The sequence below is a fragment of the Rousettus aegyptiacus genome, unplaced genomic scaffold (assembly GCF_014176215.1).
Source record: "Rousettus aegyptiacus isolate mRouAeg1 unplaced genomic scaffold, mRouAeg1.p scaffold_m13_p_5, whole genome shotgun sequence".
Lineage (NCBI taxonomy): Eukaryota > Metazoa > Chordata > Mammalia > Chiroptera > Pteropodidae > Rousettus > Rousettus aegyptiacus.
In genome coordinates this window covers 3,116,202-3,132,442 of record NW_023416308.1, presented here as the reverse complement: position 1 = coordinate 3,132,442, position 16,241 = coordinate 3,116,202, and the positions used below count along the sequence as shown (strand labels likewise).

At 51.9% G+C, this 16,241-nt stretch overlaps 1 protein-coding gene across 3 annotated transcripts in view; it reads left to right on the top strand.

The window, feature by feature from the left end:
* ATP6V0A2 (ATPase H+ transporting V0 subunit a2) overlaps window positions 1–16,241 on the top strand; it is a 29,352-nt gene extending 13,111 nt beyond the window's left edge. For all 3 annotated transcript variants that reach the window (XM_016133951.2, XM_036220945.1, XM_016133950.2), the window contains exons 8-20: window positions 193–286; window positions 954–1,166; window positions 2,685–2,835; window positions 3,015–3,151; window positions 3,412–3,599; window positions 3,697–3,787; window positions 5,027–5,145; window positions 5,743–5,953; window positions 7,869–7,988; window positions 9,270–9,389; window positions 10,502–10,619; window positions 12,437–12,608; window positions 13,208–16,241. In XM_016133951.2, coding sequence (XP_015989437.2) covers window positions 193–286; window positions 954–1,166; window positions 2,685–2,835; window positions 3,015–3,151; window positions 3,412–3,599; window positions 3,697–3,787; window positions 5,027–5,145; window positions 5,743–5,953; window positions 7,869–7,988; window positions 9,270–9,389; window positions 10,502–10,619; window positions 12,437–12,608; window positions 13,208–13,307 — 1,834 coding nt within the window. In that variant the 3' untranslated portion in view covers window positions 13,308–16,241. The remainder of the gene's footprint in view (window positions 1–192; window positions 287–953; window positions 1,167–2,684; window positions 2,836–3,014; window positions 3,152–3,411; window positions 3,600–3,696; window positions 3,788–5,026; window positions 5,146–5,742; window positions 5,954–7,868; window positions 7,989–9,269; window positions 9,390–10,501; window positions 10,620–12,436; window positions 12,609–13,207) is intronic.

The window sequence follows — 16,241 nt, the reverse complement described above, 5'->3', positions numbered from 1 at the left end:
GTGTGTTGCGTGTCCGTGTGCAGGGCCCTCGCAAGGGCAGGGGGCCGTCGGTGCGTCTGCCTCCCAGCGGGCCGCTTCCGTCCCAGCCTGGAGGGAGAGCCGCCCGGCGGCGGACTGAGTTTAGTTCTGGTTTTCGATACGGCGTCTCCTGCTCCTGCCCGACACACGAGCATGTTGACTTCTGCCTTCTAGTTACCACTGCCACGTTTACCCGTACCCGAGCACCGCCGAGGAGCGCAGGGAGATTCAGGAGGGCCTGGACACCCGCATTCAGGACCTTTACACCGTGAGTGTCTGTGGGCCCCGAAGCGTTTACACAGCCGCCGACTTTCTTGTCTAATGTGGAGAGCTTTAGTTGTGACAGATCAGGGTGTTTTAGGGAGGTCAGAATGTCACTTACCTTCCTCCTCTGTGTGGAAGTTTTCAGCAGCCCGTTAGGAACCTGGATGGTAATAGACTTGACAGCGAAAGGCCGTTTCCGCTATGGCGCTGTAATTCCGCGTCGAGAAGGCTGTCACACCGTGGTGGCCATTGTTTTACCTGCAGTATTTTAATTCAGGTTTTTACTCAGATCAGTGAGGGCTCTTGGTGGCAGGAAGTGGACTCTGGCCTGCTTACTGCGAGGGGCTTCTTGGCAGGATGTGGTGGGGTGGGGTGGGAGATGGTGGCTCACAGGTGGCAGGGAGCTGGGCCAAGGCTGGGAGTGGCTAAGGCCCAGAAAGCCCCCTGGGGTCATGTTTATAGAGACATTTCCCAAGAGAGCTTTGGTTTCCCGCCTGCCTCCTGGTGGTGCTGGGGTCGGGAAGGGGTGAGCCGCCCCCGTCTGCCCCCGGGGGGCTGCTGCCTGGCCTCACCCTCCATCAGTGGGGAGAAGTCCCCCTAGGAAAGCCAGGCTTCCCCCAGTCAGACACCGAAAGCGCCCTCATCACTGCTAGCCGGTCTGTCCTTGCCAGGTGCTGCACAAGACCGAGGACTATCTGCGGCAGGTGCTGTGCAAGGCCGCCGAGTCGGTCTACGCGCGCGCCGTCCAGGTGAAGAAGATGAAGGCCATTTACCACATGCTGAACCTGTGCAGCTTCGACGTCACCAACAAGTGCCTCATCGCCGAGGTCTGGTGCCCCGAGGCCGACCTGCCGGGCCTGCGGCGTGCGCTCCAGGACGGCTCGGTAAGGCCGCAGGGGGCCCAGGGTTCCAGCCGGGGCGGGCTCCGGGCTGACGCCCCTGACCCGTGGTGGCGGAGGAGGGCCGGCGTGGCCCCGTTCCCGCGCGCTCCTGTGAGCGGCGGGGTGGGCACAGGCGCATGCGTCCGTGACGCGGTCCCTGGACTGGGCCTGGCACGTGGCACCAGCTGCTGCGTTTCTTGTCACGAGTGAGGGGGGTGTCTTTGTTTAGGAACCTTTGAAAAAACTATTTTTATTTTTTATTTTTTTAGTTTAATAAATAAATGGGGTGACACTGGTTGATAAAATTATGTAGGTTTTAAGTGTGCAGTGCAATAATACGTCATGGGTATGTTGTATCGCGTGTTCACCCCCCAAAGGTAAATTTTCTTCACTTGCCATATATTTGATGTTTAAGAGCCTTTTGAGTGTGTGTTTGCGTGTGTGTGCACGCGTGTGTGTGTATGTGCACGTGTGTGTGCGTGTGTGTGCACGTGTGTGTGTATGTGCACGTGTGTATGCGTGTGTGTGCACGTGTGTGTGCGTGTGCAACCTTTGCAGTCTTTGCTGCGGCCCCTTCACCCCTCACCGCTGCTGGACCCCCTGCACTTGCCGCGCTCGGGCTGGACGAGACCCTTCCCGGGCTCAGCCGGTCGTGGGCCGGCCGCCGTGCTGTGCCCGGGACGCCCTCTGGCTGCCGCGGGCCTCTCCCCGCGGGCCTCTCCCCGCGGGCCTCTCCGATGCCGCGTTGCTCGCTTTACTTCCTCTGGTCCAGAGGCGGTCATTGTGCAGGTCGCGTAGCGTTCAGTGGTTCGTCCCCACACCTTGGTGCTTTGCGGTCCGTGGGGTCGTAGTTCTGTTATAAATGTTGCCCGTGGCTTTTGGTTTTGCTATCAAGTTGCCCTCGAGGGGGTTCAGGGGAGATTCCAACCTATGCCATCGCTGGGGACTTTCTCAGAATCCCTTTATTTGTGTGTGTTTTAAGAAATATAATTTGACTGGAAAATCTACTGTTCTGCTAATAACCTTTTCTATTTTATTTATCTAAAAAGGTTTTTTTCCCCCATTACAATTGAATCTAATGTATTTTAGAAGAACCGTAAACACTGAAGTATTGAATTTTCGTTTACTCTTATCCGTTTTGTGGTTTTATTAGGTAACATTAGAGCTGTCTGTAATTTACTCTGAACAGCTCTATCTTTATTTCCTCTTGAACACTTTTAAGAGAGAAAATGCTGAACTTTGGTTTCACGTTGGTGCTCCTGGGACCACCTGCGTCCACACACACCTGCCATCCCTAGCTCCTCGTGCATGTTCCCTCCTGCCGAGCCTCGCCACGGCCGCCCTCTGCAGGACCACAGCCCCCCCCCCCCCCCCGCCGACGCCTCCCCAGTTCCTGCTGCAGTCGACCCTCCTGGGCGGTGGCCGGCACTTCCCCTCGCAGCCGCACACGGGCTATGGCAGGCCACCGGTCTTTGTTGCAAGAGCCCCAGGGTAGTAACGTTTTTCTCTGTTTTATGAAAGAGAGAGAGCGGTGCGACAATCCCCTCGTTTATGAACACCATCCCAACAAAAGAAACACCCCCGACCCTCATCCGCACCAACAAGTTCACCGAGGGGTTCCAGAACATCGTGGACGCCTACGGAGTCGGCAGCTACAGGGAAGTGAACCCAGGTGGGAAGCCCGAGGGCGCGGGTCCGAGGGTGCGGAGCTGCTGGGGAGACGGGCTCGCTGCTGCCGCTCCGTCGCCGCGTTCGGGGACGGCGTCGTCAGCCCGCCGGTCCGCCCTCGGGAGTGCGGGTCAACGGCCTGCTCTGCCTTCGCTGAGCCGGCGGTCCCCGCCTTCCCCGCAGCTCTCTTCACCATCATCACCTTCCCCTTCCTGTTCGCCGTGATGTTCGGGGACTTCGGCCATGGCTTCGTGATGTTCTTGTTTGCCCTCCTGTTGGTGTTGAATGAAAACCATCCCAGACTAAATCAGTCACAAGAGGTAAAAATACAAACGGTCCAGTTCGTCTTATCTGGTTGGGTCGCATTGGTAGTGATCATCTCCCGTTCGACCGAAAAAGAGGCGTTTCTCAATTGTTAGTGTTTGGCGATAACCGTGACCCACTCGGCTGGGACGTGGGGGGCGTGGGTCTGTCATCTCTGTGACGGGGACACCCGTGACACCGGCCCTGATGGGAGTGGGCGAGACCGTGCCCGCGCCAGCCCGTGACCCTGTTCTGCTGGCCCCACCGCTTTCCGCAGATCATGCGGATGTTTTTCCACGGCCGGTACATCCTGCTGCTGATGGGGCTGTTCTCGGTGTACACGGGCCTCATCTACAACGACTGCTTCTCCAAGTCCGTCAACCTGTTCGGCTCGGGGTGGAACGTGTCCGCCATGTACAGCTCCAGCCACTCCCCGGCGGAGCAGCAGAAGATGGTGCTTTGGAAGTAAGTGTCCCGCTCCGCTGTTTGAAGGCAGGACGAGCGTTGTTGCCGGCCCCTTCCGCCCCGTCACGTAGCCCTCCCGCTCTGCTCCCCGTTGCAGTGACAGCGTCGTCAGACACAGCAGGGTCTTGCAGCTGGACCCGAGCGTGCCCGGCGTGTTCCGAGGCCCTTACCCTCTCGGCATCGACCCCGTGAGTGCACGCACCCCCCGCCCCCCGCCTCCGCCTCGGGCTCCTCTGGGGCGCTGCCCGGTTTAACTGTCACGCGCTTGCATTCGATCTAAGAATCGGCGTTCTGCTCGCGCTGCTCAGAAGTAGGTCCGTGCGCGCACCGTCCCCGTGTGGAAGCCCAGGGTCCTCAGACCGTCTCCTCGCACCCTGTCCTCGCTCACTCACCCGGCCTCTCCCCACCCCGGAGCCTCTGCTGTGGTGACTTGTGTCTCCTCCGCTTCCGTTATGATATACATTAGTAAACACGTGTTCCCATTCTCCCCGTTTTACCCAAAAGGTAGTTCTGTACTCAGCCTTTTAATTTTAACCTAATGTTCAAAGATAGAGTTTCACGTTGTGCATTTTTGCGTGTTTTACCCTTGGCCGGTGTCCGTTTTTCTGCATCTTCTGCCTTCTTTCTCTCCCTGCCCCTCTCCTCACTCACTTGCCCATGGTGGCCGCTGTTCACAGGCTTTTCCCATGTGTCCAAATCAGTAAGTTGACTGGACTCCCTTTTGCCAATTCCCAGCCCTAAATTCCTCATTCTAAAACCCTGTTCTCACTTACAACGAGTCTTTCTGTCCCAGTAGCTCCGGTTCCCTTTGCTTAATCCCCCTGAAGGGGAGCTGTGGGAATTGTTTTTTCAAAGACGAAGAGAAACAGTCAGTGGACGGAGACTGGAGTGGCCTCGGGGTTGGGGCCGCCCGGGGGTTTGGCCCGGGCCGTGGGGCCGGCTCTGGGCGTGGTCCTCCGCACCGGTGACCCTTTGCCGTCCTCCTGCTAAACTGTTATAAAACGTGCTTACGAGAGAGTGTGTGAAACGTGTACGCGGAGTGATAACACGTGCCCTCGTGTGTCCCCGTCCAGGTCGGAGGCTCCGGCACCCGCCAGCTCCCCGTCCAGCTGTCCCCACGGGGACTTCCCGCTCTCCTGAGTGTCGTGTGGCTCTTCCTCTTGCTTTTGCTTTTTAGTATCCCTCCCTGGGCGTGTGTCCCCAAACACGATGCTGGTATTCTTGGAACTTTACATTAGAGATGGGGTGGTTTTGTGACAGTCATGGCCCTGGTTTAAGAATAGTAGTTGTCAGGTAGAAGCATCAAGAAGAAAGTCTGCACATTGCTTTCTTTGTAAATTTACAGCCGCCTCTCGAGGTCAGATAGGAACTTTCTCTAGGGGCTGCTGAAGGAAGTTAAAGATTTCTTGTTTTTGTTTTCTCTTCAGATTTGGAACTTGGCCACAAATCGCCTCACTTTTCTAAACTCTTTCAAAATGAAAATGTCTGTGATTTTAGGAGTTATTCACATGACTTTTGGAGTCGTTCTGGGAATATTTAACCACTTGTAAGTATAGCTTTTTTTTAAGCAATATTTCTCAGCCAGTTTTGGTATTTCTTAAACTTTGCTTCCCGATAGTAGACTGTGTAGGCAAGAGGCAGCCGACATGGTGGCATGTTCTCTGATACGATTCTGCTTTGACAACACAGGTTTTTGGCAGTTTCACGATCCATTCGCTCAGCAGGTATTTATCGAGCACACAGTATGTGCCGGGCACTGTTTTCAGCACTGGGGCTCGGGCAGTGAGGAGGACAGGGAAGGGGTTTTGCCCTCACATTCAAGTGAGGGAGTCAGGCAACGTGGAAATTCATGTTCATCGCCAGAGTGATTTTTGTCATACTCTTTTTTTAAAAAACAATTAGCAAGCTTCCCGTTTGTTTATTAGAGCCAGTGTATTAAAAAGGTGCATCTCTTTTCTCGAACTGGATCTGGCTGCGAAACGCAAGCCGCTTCTACGGTCCTCCCACCCCGCACGGATGCGTCCGAGTCCCTAGCGCGAACCGCGAGGTGAACGATTTTACGCTGAGAGGCTTTGCGCAAAGACTTTACTTCGCATCTTCGTCCAGCCTTGTTTGTGGGTTGATCGGGGACTTTTTCTTCTAGGCATTTCAGGAAGAAGTTCAACATTTACTTGGTATCCATCCCGGAGCTGCTCTTCATGCTCTGCATGTTCGGGTACCTGATATTCATGATCATCTACAAGTGGCTGGTGTACTCCGCAAAGACCTCCAGAGTCGCTCCCAGCATCCTGATCGAGTTCATCAACATGTTCTTATTCCCGGCCAGTGAGACGAGCGGTCTGTACGTGGGCCAGGTAGGCGCCTCTGTTCTTGCCTCGGGGCGTCCCCGCAGTCCTCCCAAGAGCTTGTTTTGACGGTAGAGCGACCGAGGCGCGTTTCCCCAGGCCTCGCGGGCACCCCGCGCCTCCTGTTTCTCTGTGTCATCACGGGGGGACGCCGTCCTGCTCTGGCCGCTGTCCTGGGGACTCTGGTCAGGCGACATAACCCAGACCCGCTGCCACTCAGTGGCTGCGAAGATCGGCGGGAAGGCAGTGTGTTCCTGGAAGGCTCCCGAGGGCTTCCTAGTCCTCCTGTCTTTCCAGGTCGTCAGAGAACCGACACCTGCAGTGTAGCACACCTGTCCCCTCCCCAAGTGGCTTTTCTATAGTAGCGCGTTTGTGCGATGCCACTGCGTCTGCCGTGTGGCCTCTGAGGGCCGCCTGCCCTGCCTGCCATCCGGCTCCGACACTCCCTCCAAGCGGAACTTCGAACGCATAGCTTGACTGCTCCGTGCCTCAGTTTCCTCATCTGTAAAATAGGAATAAAAGTAGGACCCAGTTCGTAGCGTAGAGCTAGAAAGTGCCTGGCCCTACCAGACGCTCGGTGCGTGTTCACACGTGCGTCGTTTGCTGAGCGCCACAGCGCCCGCGTGCGGGACGGCAGTGGAGGCCTCGCGGGTCACACTGCAGTGTCCGTGGGACGGGGGATCCTCGGTCGCCGTCAGAGGCTGCGTCCCCTGAGCCGCGTTTGCGTTTTCGTTTGTAAATCTTGTTGACCGTGCAGGTGGGACATTCGGGTTTGCGTCTCGCCTTCCGCCGACTGCCGGAGCTGTAGGTCGGGCTCGGAGCCCCGCCTGCCTCGCTGTGGCTTTGCTGCGAGCTGCACGCGTGTGTCCTGCTCGCGCTTAGTGTGTTTTCCTCTTTTTCACGTGTTCCCTGTTCAGGATTTTTAAAAACTGTGTTTTATCGTTACTGAACCTTTGTAGAACGACGAATGGCACCGATCCGTAAGCACAGAAGGTGCCGCGGCCAGGGAGATCGGGGACGGGAGCCGCCTTTATCGGGCACCTGCCGCGCGCCGGAAACATGCTTTCCGCCATCGCTTTCTTAATTCTCACACCAGCCCCCGAGGCAGGTGGTGGCAGTCCGGCGGCCAGGTCGCTTAGCTGCCAGCGGGGCCCGGCTGTCAGCCCCATCCGCCTGAGCGCTCAGCCTGTGACCTCTGCTTGGCTGAGCCTGCGGCCCCCACGCCTGTCGGCATTTCAGGGGTGAACCGTGTTGGCGGTGCGGTCTGAGACCTAAGACCCAGATATGACCACCTGATACTGGCCGGGCGTGGGGACCTGTGTGTAGTGTGGGGAGGGCCACCGAGAGGGACGAGCAGTGGACAGGTCAGCAACCACCTCCAGATCTGTTAAAACCATGCGAACTGCAGGGCTGTGTGGGCGCAGATCTGCTGCCCTTGATGTATTTTTAAGTGACTGCAAAACTCCCTTTTAAGAAAAGGTTTTTAGTTTTGTTCTCAATGCTATTTCAGTATTATTCACGCATAGAGGTAAATGCGCTTACTACATGCTTGCATTCCTCAGATAGTCCTTGTAATTTAAAAATAAAACAAGAGAATCAAGAATATAAAAAAGCGTATAGTTTCTGTTTGTATTTTCCCAGTTACAGCCTTTTCAGAAAATTGTCAGCTAGAGTTTGACTCTTTAGACAAATTTCTTCCTAAAGTGATACCTTGCCACGCTCCCTGGTGCCAGTCGTCAGCTCTAGAATTCATCTGCGAGCGCAGGAAAAGGAAGGGAGAGGTCCCGCGGCAAATGAATTTGGTTTGCGTTTCCTTTATGTTCCTCGTTAACAACTGCACTTGATTTTCGCTAATTTAATGCAGCGGGCGGACGACGGTGACGAGCCTTTCCGTCCTCATCGGCCGCCCCTTCCTCCCCGACAGGAGCACGTCCAGAGGCTGCTGCTGGCGGTCACGGCGCTGTCCGTGCCCGTGCTCTTCCTGGGGAGGCCCCTCTTTTTGCTGTGGCTGCACAACGGGCGCAGCTGCTTAGGGGTGAGCCGGGTGAGTGAGCCGGGCGCGCCCGGGGGTGGCGGGCATGGGCCGCTCGCATCGTGCCGGGATTGGTAAAGGAGACGCCCTTCAGAGGCCCGCCTCGCTCAAAGCCGAGGCGCCCTCTCTTTAGGACTTACCACGGGGAGCCCGCTGCGTGGGGTGGGGGTTGGAGGACTGGGGGTCGGGAGTGAGGGTGGGGGGAGGCAGGGCCTGCTGTCACAGGCACGCCTTTAGGAGTTCGACCTAAACCCTTCACTGCGGCTTGTCACAGTTGGAGCGTTTTTTCTTATTCTTGCCTCTCGATTTTGTTTCTTTAAAGTTTTTAAGTTTACGTTTAAATTATTGAACTAAATTATAGGAAATGTGGAAAACCTAGAAAATAGTGCCCTTAAGTTCTGCCACTCAGTTATAACCCCGTGTTGCCATTTTGTTAAATTTCTTTCCAAACTATTCATTTGTGTGTCTGGTTTGTCATTTTATCTAATTTTTTTTTTTGTGGTAAAGATCTGTAATGTGACTTCTCCACCTTTACCATTTTTAAGTGCCCAGTGAGAAGCTTTCAGTGCGTTCACATTGCCGCACAACCGTCAGCACCGTCCGGCTCCACGGCGCTGACCTTCCCCGCTAAAATGGTCCCCGGGAAGCCCTCACTGCCCACCCCCCGTCCCCAGCCCCTGGCGACCACCACTCTCTCTCTGAACTGCCGAACGTGACGGCCCTGGGTCCCTCATGGAAGCAGATTCACACTGCGTGTCCTTCCGTGACCGGCGCCTTCCCCGGGGCCGCGTCCTCCGGGCTCGTGCGGGCCGTGGCGGGTGTCGGCGCCTCGTTCTTAACGCCGACTGACGCTCCGTCGCACCTCGTCTCGCTCGCCAGTTCGCCCCACGTGGACCCCGGGTCGTTTCCACCTTTGGCGACCGTGAATGGCACAGCCGTGAACGCGGGCACGTAGCTCTCAGTTCGAGTCCTTTCCGTCCTTTCGGGCGCGTCCCCAGGGTGGCCTCGCTGGCTCCTACAGTGATCGTGTAGTTTCAGGGGGAGCCGCCAGACCCCTCCCCCCCGCACCAATAGAGCTCAGCATTCCGGCCTCTCTACACCTGACACCTGCCGTCGTCTCCTTATTTCCCTTCAGTGATAGTTACCTCGATGGGCACGAAGTACTCGTTTTTTGTTAAAGGGCTCTTTTATCCCCGAGGCGTAGAGTCGTGCCGAGAAACGCAGGGGTAGCTCTGGTTCTGTGACAGCCTTCGGTTTGCAAGGCGCTGACTGCGCTGTTTCGGCTCTCGTCAGAGTGGTTACACGCTCGTGAGGAGAGACAGCGAGGAAGAAGTTTCTTTGCTGGGAAGCCACGACGTAGAAGAGGGAAATGCCCCAATGGACGACGGATGCAGAGAAGTAAGGTGTGAAGAGGTAATGTTCTCACGTACTGCCGACATGTCACATAAGTAGCCCGGGTTTCAGGGAGACAAGGCCAATAATGATAATCTTAGGAAAAAACAAAGACTTGGGGTGGGCAAAGGCCCAGCGGCCATCATAAGGGGAGGGTATCTTTAGACCGAAAGACGAAGCAGGCACCTCCGTAGGCTGTAACAGGGTTTATTGTGGCGCAGTTTACCCGGGAAGACCAGGTCGGAGTAGACGGACGACCCCGCAGTTCTGCGCAGATGACTCTCCGCCAGCAGACCCGTTACGGGACTTTTTGGTAGCATAACTCGGGTACTAACGATTGACAAGACAAAGGGACAAAGAGTGCAGTGCCCCCGGTGGGCTCGTGACAGGTGATTGCTTATAGTCAGTACTGTCACCAGGTTGATCTTTATCTCCATCCTCGCGCCTGTCTGGCCATTAACAAACCGGAAGACTTACGGCTGCATTTTAGGGAGCACGGAAAAGCCTCAACTAGAAAGTTCTGACACGCTCGCTCAGGACAGCGAGGTTGGTCCCAGCGTGGAACTTAAATCTGAGACACAGGTGGAGTTGGTTTTGTGCACATCGACCTCTATGCAGTGAGCACGCACCAGTGTACACAGATGCGCAGTTACAACGGGGCACACCTGCAATTTACATGGTGTTGCTAATCAGCTACTTCAGCACATTTAACCTCCAAACAGCCCCTCGGCGTCCGTGCGAGGGGCTAGGCCGGGGTGGGCGGGCTGGCCGGCCCTGGGCCGCGGAGCCAGCCACACCTGCGGTCCTAGTCCGGCCCCTCGGCGTCCGTGCGAGGGGCTGGGCCGGGGTGGGCGGGCTGGCCGGCCCTGGGCCGCGTGGCCGGCCACACCTGCGACCCTAGTCCGGCCCTCGGCGTCCGTGCGAGGGGCTGGGCCGGGGCGGGCGGGCTGGCTGGCCCTGGGCCGCGTGGCCGGCCACACCTGCGACCCAGTGTCCCTCCAGCCCAGCGTCTTCCTGCCACTGTCCCAGGAGCCAGTGCTTTCGCCAGTCCTGGGCAGGGCAGACGCGCGCCTTGTGGGGAGTGCGCGTGTGACATCCCGAGTCTAACCCGTGTCCTGTCATCTCTCCCTCAGTTTAATTTCGGGGAAATATTAATGACCCAAGTAATTCATTCCATCGAGTACTGTCTGGGCTGCGTCTCCAACACCGCATCGTACCTGCGGCTCTGGGCGCTGAGCCTGGCCCACGCACGTAAGTGTTCGCCTCGGCCCGCGGTTTCCAAACTCTGCCGAGACGCCCCCGGCACCACGCGGACTCACGGGGACACTCAATGTGCGAGGCAGACTCAGCGCCGTCCTTCAGAGGCGGGGCGAGCTGGGCCTGGGGGTCGTCCAGACGTGACCGCTCAGCGCCGGGGTCTCCTGGGTGGTTCCTTTGGCCTGGAGGTGCTGTGAGGGACCCAGGTACGGGGGCCTCGGGAACGGGGACGGCTGGGAGCCTCTGCCACAGACGCCGGCACCCTCTGCCGTTACTGTTACCGTTCTTGTCGTTGCTTTATTCAGCCCTGTCTTACTAACTGCGACTGTCCACTTGTGTCACGCAAGTCCTAAAAACCATGCCGATGCCTAGTTTTGATGACAGACAGTGCTCTTTGCGTAGTTCCGATAACGCACGAATTTCAGTAATCACGATTTAAGTAACACCATTTCCCCGAAAACGTGGTTTGAATTTCAGTTACCACAGTATAAATATAAAGGACAAGCTTCACCGCGAGCTCTTTAGGTCACAGATCACAACATAAGTAACACACGTGCGCTTCGTGATCAGTGGCCTGTCACTCACTCCTTTCAAAGTCACAGACAGCAAGGCGCACGGCGGCCTCGCCTCCTTGTGGGCCAGTGATGAACCCGCACGACGTTTTGTAAAATTGGATGCTCAAACGAGGGAATTGGCCAACAAAGGGGAAAGTGCAGCCAAGTGCGAGGGAGCTGCGGACTGCGAGCGGCGATGGAGGCTAGCCGACGCGGGGGCGGCAGCCGGGGGGCCATGCGGGGCACGCCTGTCCACGTGAACGGGGACGGAGTGTGAGGACGGAGGCGCAAACGCCCCAGAGGAAGCGAGGCCCCGGGAACTCCAGGGGACGGTTCTGGCCCTGAAGGAGCAGGGACACCGTGCACCGTCTCGGCTGGTCCAAGCCTAGAGCAGGGTGCAGCCGTTGGCTGAGTGTGAGAAAAGACGCCAGCCTTATGTCAGGGTGCCCGGCTTGCCCCAGTTGCACGAGAGGAAGGCGAGCAATGTTTTTAAAAAAGTTTTTTTTTTTTTTTCTAACAGAAGAAGCAATTTCATACTCAGCGTTTCTGACATTTTAAAAATAGATTTACTTTTTTTTTTCATTTTCCTATGCACTCATAACCAGCTATGTGTTTTTAATGTTTTGACAATCATTTTGAAAGGTCCCAGAACAGTTGTAACTTTTTTCCATTGATTATTAAGGCCGCTTTGGATGGCTTGAATTGCACGGTCATTTTTATCTGTGTTATCGTGCAAAGACTGCCTGTACTTGTGAAAACCCCCAAATGACAGAGGTTGTTTAAAATACATGACACTGATGTTTTTATAAGCATAGCCAAAAGTTTGGAATTTTATGGCTGGAGGGGACCCTGGGGTCTGTCACCTTCATTTCTCAGAGAAGGAGATGGCAGCCCGGAGCAGGCTGGTGCTGACACAGGCATGCTCGGTCAGGTCCGATACTGCCCGGGCTGGACGCCCAGCTCCGCCTTCCTGGCCTCGGGCTGCTGGGCACAGCGCCAGCCGCACTGCAGTTTGGGGCAGGATTTCCCACCGGGAGGCAGGCCCTGGTTTTCCCGGCACGCCCGCTCCTCCTAGCGTTTGAGACGGTCAGGGAGCTGGTTACCGCCTACACGAGCAGGTCACGCATGTCATGGAGGGGGGTGTGTTCTCTCGTGGACGGTGACTCAGCATTGTCAGAAGGGAGCCCAGTCCAGCCGCGAGTTCAGGCAGCTCACTGCGTGCAGACGGGAGCTGACTGCCGGACGGTTCCTTTGCAGAGCTGTCCGACGTCCTGTGGGCCATGCTGATGCGTGTGGGCCTCCGGGTGGACACGACCTTCGGAGTCCTCCTGCTGCTCCCGGTCATCGCGCTCTTCGCAGTTTTGACAGTTTTCATCCTTTTGATCATGGAAGGGCTTTCTGCATTTCTGCACGCCATACGCCTCCATTGGTGAGCTCGAAATTTAGCTTTAGAACTATTAAAAAACCTAAGTCCTTCCCCAAATATGCATCTATTTGCGTGGATATAACCCAGACGGAAATCTAGGGCTTCATTGGGCTAGTTCTTCCCTTCCCAGCAGTGGGCCCCGTATTCGGATCCCCCGAATTACAATTGTATTTTGTTTCTGAACTGTTCTCACTGATAAGTAGTAACGAGTTTATGTTTCCCGAATAATTATGTATATTTCATGTTTTCCGTTCACTTTGGGTTTGACGTTGCTTTATCCTATAAAATACCCCATGCATGTTTCTAAAAGGTTTGTAGCATGTACCGGATTCCTCGTCTGCGTTTCTGGTTGCCAGGGTGTAGAGAGAGGAGAGGGTCTGCGCTCTGCCTGCCGTGTGCGTGCGGCGTCGGGGTGGCCTGACGCGCCGGCAGCGCAGTCTGAGCACCGACGTGTGAGCGTGGGTTCTGTCTAAGTGGAAGCAGTAGTGCCAGGAGCCCCAGGACTGTTTTGTTTTGTTTTGTTTTTAACTTAAACATGTTTTAAGAAATAGGAAATGTTATTCACAATCTTTCATTAATCCATGGAATTTTTTTTTTTTTAGGGTGGAATTTCAGAACAAATTCTACGTTGGTGCAGGCACCAAATTTGTTCCTTTCTCATTTAGACTGCTTTCATCGAAGTTCAATGACGGCATGGCATGATCGTATTGCCGTATCCAACAGACTTTCAGATTTCTGGAGAATTATCATGTTTTAGAATTTTACTTATGTCGAATTTCCGATAGAAAAAATTCTGTCCTCATAGATTGCCTTATGATATAGCCAAATAATTCTGTAAGATATACCTCTTCCTCCTGTTAAATATTTTGTAAAATTTATCAATTTCACATCTGTTTATTTCAGTTTTTATGATGAGCAAATATAAGTTAATGCCAAAAGTTATGCTAAAGTTATTTTTAAAAATACAGGTTGGGGGGAGAGAAGCCAATTCTGAATGGCTAATTGAAAACGGTCTTAGATATTTGATCCCTTTTCACCTTATTAAAAAAAACACAACAGAGTTATTCTGTCACCTGAAGTCAGATAATATTTTCAATAGCTGAAGTATAGTTTAAAAAAATTTTAATGATGGATAATCAAAAGATTCATATTTATTCTGCTTGATTGAAAGGGCGCAAACTTTTTTTTTTACTGTATGCTGCCTATAATTACAAGTAGGAGATGGTTTCAGTGATTTTGTTTTGTTTTAATAATTGGGGGAAATGGGATAAAATAACACAACAACTGGTTATCTCACTTGTATATTTTTTTAAAGACTCTTATCCTGTTATCCTTACATAAAAGCAATTGTGATAATTTTATGTTTGGAAAGAAATTGTATACTGAGCCTTAAAATCAAGTGTGACTCTAGAAGATGCAATATGGATATAATTTGAACTTAAGTGGCCAGCTTGGCTGACATTACTGAGCCAAAAGGGTTTTTTACTGAGTGAAGGAAGGTGAAAAGTAGTATTTTGTATATTTTTGTAACAAAGTATAAATTAGATATTTTCCCATGAAGAAATTACACCTATCTTTGAGAATAGTACAATTATAATTTTTTACTTTTAGACTAATTTTAAATAAAGGTTTGACAAAGGCATTAAGAGTTCATTTAAACTTTCAAACACTATTTAGCTCAGTTGAAAACTAATTCTTAGCCATTTATAATCTTTAGTTTAAATTTATTTATTCACTTGATATTTAGTTTTGAATACATTCGAGTCACTCCTGTGGAACATTTTGACCTGTTCTTTTTGTAAACTATGTTCATTTTTCATGTTTTACTATAACTGACTTAAATTATTTTCAAAAAGAAACCTGCAGTATTTTCACTGTCTCGCATTTTGAGTGACACAGTTAAGGCTCCTTTGTCACCATATTCCTTCTCCTTGGCTAATGGTAGAGGGTTGGGAATTTTCTTTACAAGCAAACATTGTTGTGGCACTGATTTTAAACGTATGTTTTCAGGTAATTCCATGGCCCGTTTGCTGAGACACGACATAACTGTGACATTTTAATGTTATTAAACTTTTTCTTTGTAGTGATGGTTTCACACTGCTCCTCCATGAGATGTTTCCCAAAGCCAGTTTGGAATTACTGGGTTTTGTCCTTCATATTAAAACATCAAACAAAATGATGCTGATGACACTCTTGGAAATGATTCTGTTAAGTTTCCCCAGAAAGGTGTAAAGTTGGGCCCTTTATTTGAGTGAATATGAAATGTGATAATGCCATTCAGGTTTCAGACTTATCCCTCACAAGCTGTCATTTTTATTATTCCAAGGATCTGCTCTAATAAAATGGTAACTAATTAATTCCTAGGAAACCCATGATTCTTGGACACTGTTTACTGATTAGTAAATAAGAAACATACAGTATCTGCTGGAATTCTTTACTGCCCCCACTGCTAACTGTCACGAGGGCCACTTTTTAATTTTAATTAACACCTCTTATCCAAGAGTGATCATTTTTCAACCGAAACCTATGTAGAATGTAATTATATATTAAAAAAAAAAAACCCAAATTAATAGTCCTAACTTTTCTGAAAGAACTCTAGAAATATAGTTTGATGGTGTCTTTTAGGCCCCAAGGGAAATTTTCTTTATAAAGCTATTGGTTCCAATGTCATGTCATAAGAGTGGTTGCTTCGTTTTAAGCTATTTGGTGAAACTATCATGTGTACAGTTTTTAAGACTCTTCCCTTGATAGCAGATATCCAGAGAAAAAATTGGTCAGTTGTCTGGATGATACTAAACATCTGTTTATTTTCCTAAAGATAAATGTCATGACACCTACATTTTCCAGTTTTCATTCAGGTGTTCATTCTCTGTTCATGGAGTCCTAAAATAAAAGCCCAAGGAATTTCAGTAAAATAGAACTTGATTTCACCCTGCAAGGGTGAATGACATGCTTGTGGTGACGTAATCACGATCACTTAAGGAGTGCAAAGGTGTTCCCTGTGGACTTTTCGTTAATTGTGGATACGATGAAAAGCCTCACCTTGCACTGAATGCCGCTCTGTCCTCATTTCTGGAGTGGGTGTTTCTATAACAAAATTCTTGTCTCCATTTTCAATCTGTAATAGTTTAATAAGGCATTGGACATCTATAGGTAGCTCTTAACGGACATTTTAGGACCTTGTTCATTTTGGAAAACAACAAAAATAACTTCAACAACTGCTCTGCAGTCTGCATTTAAAAACGATAAATTTCTTGATTAAAATTTTAAAGCCATGTTTGCTTGCACGCCCTCTGGTGTACGTACCTCCAGCAAGGCTACTGAGATACTGAGATGCCGAAAACAGGCAGTTCAAGAGTAGTCATTTTCCAGCTTGGTCAGGCCATGAATGCTGAGCTTTGGTTTAGAATTTTAAGAATTACTTAGAACATTCCATTGGTCTGTTAAGGGGAAAATCCAACAAGAAGGCCGGCCAGGTTCTGGGGGTCAGCCCAGAAATCTAGGGGCTCAACTCTGAAAGCAAACGACAGTGAACAGGTTAAAGCTCCCCAAATGCATGAAAGGACAAATTTGCATCTTCCTTATCAGTATTGAACTTTTTACTAATGGAAAATAAATATGTCTATATTTCTAAAA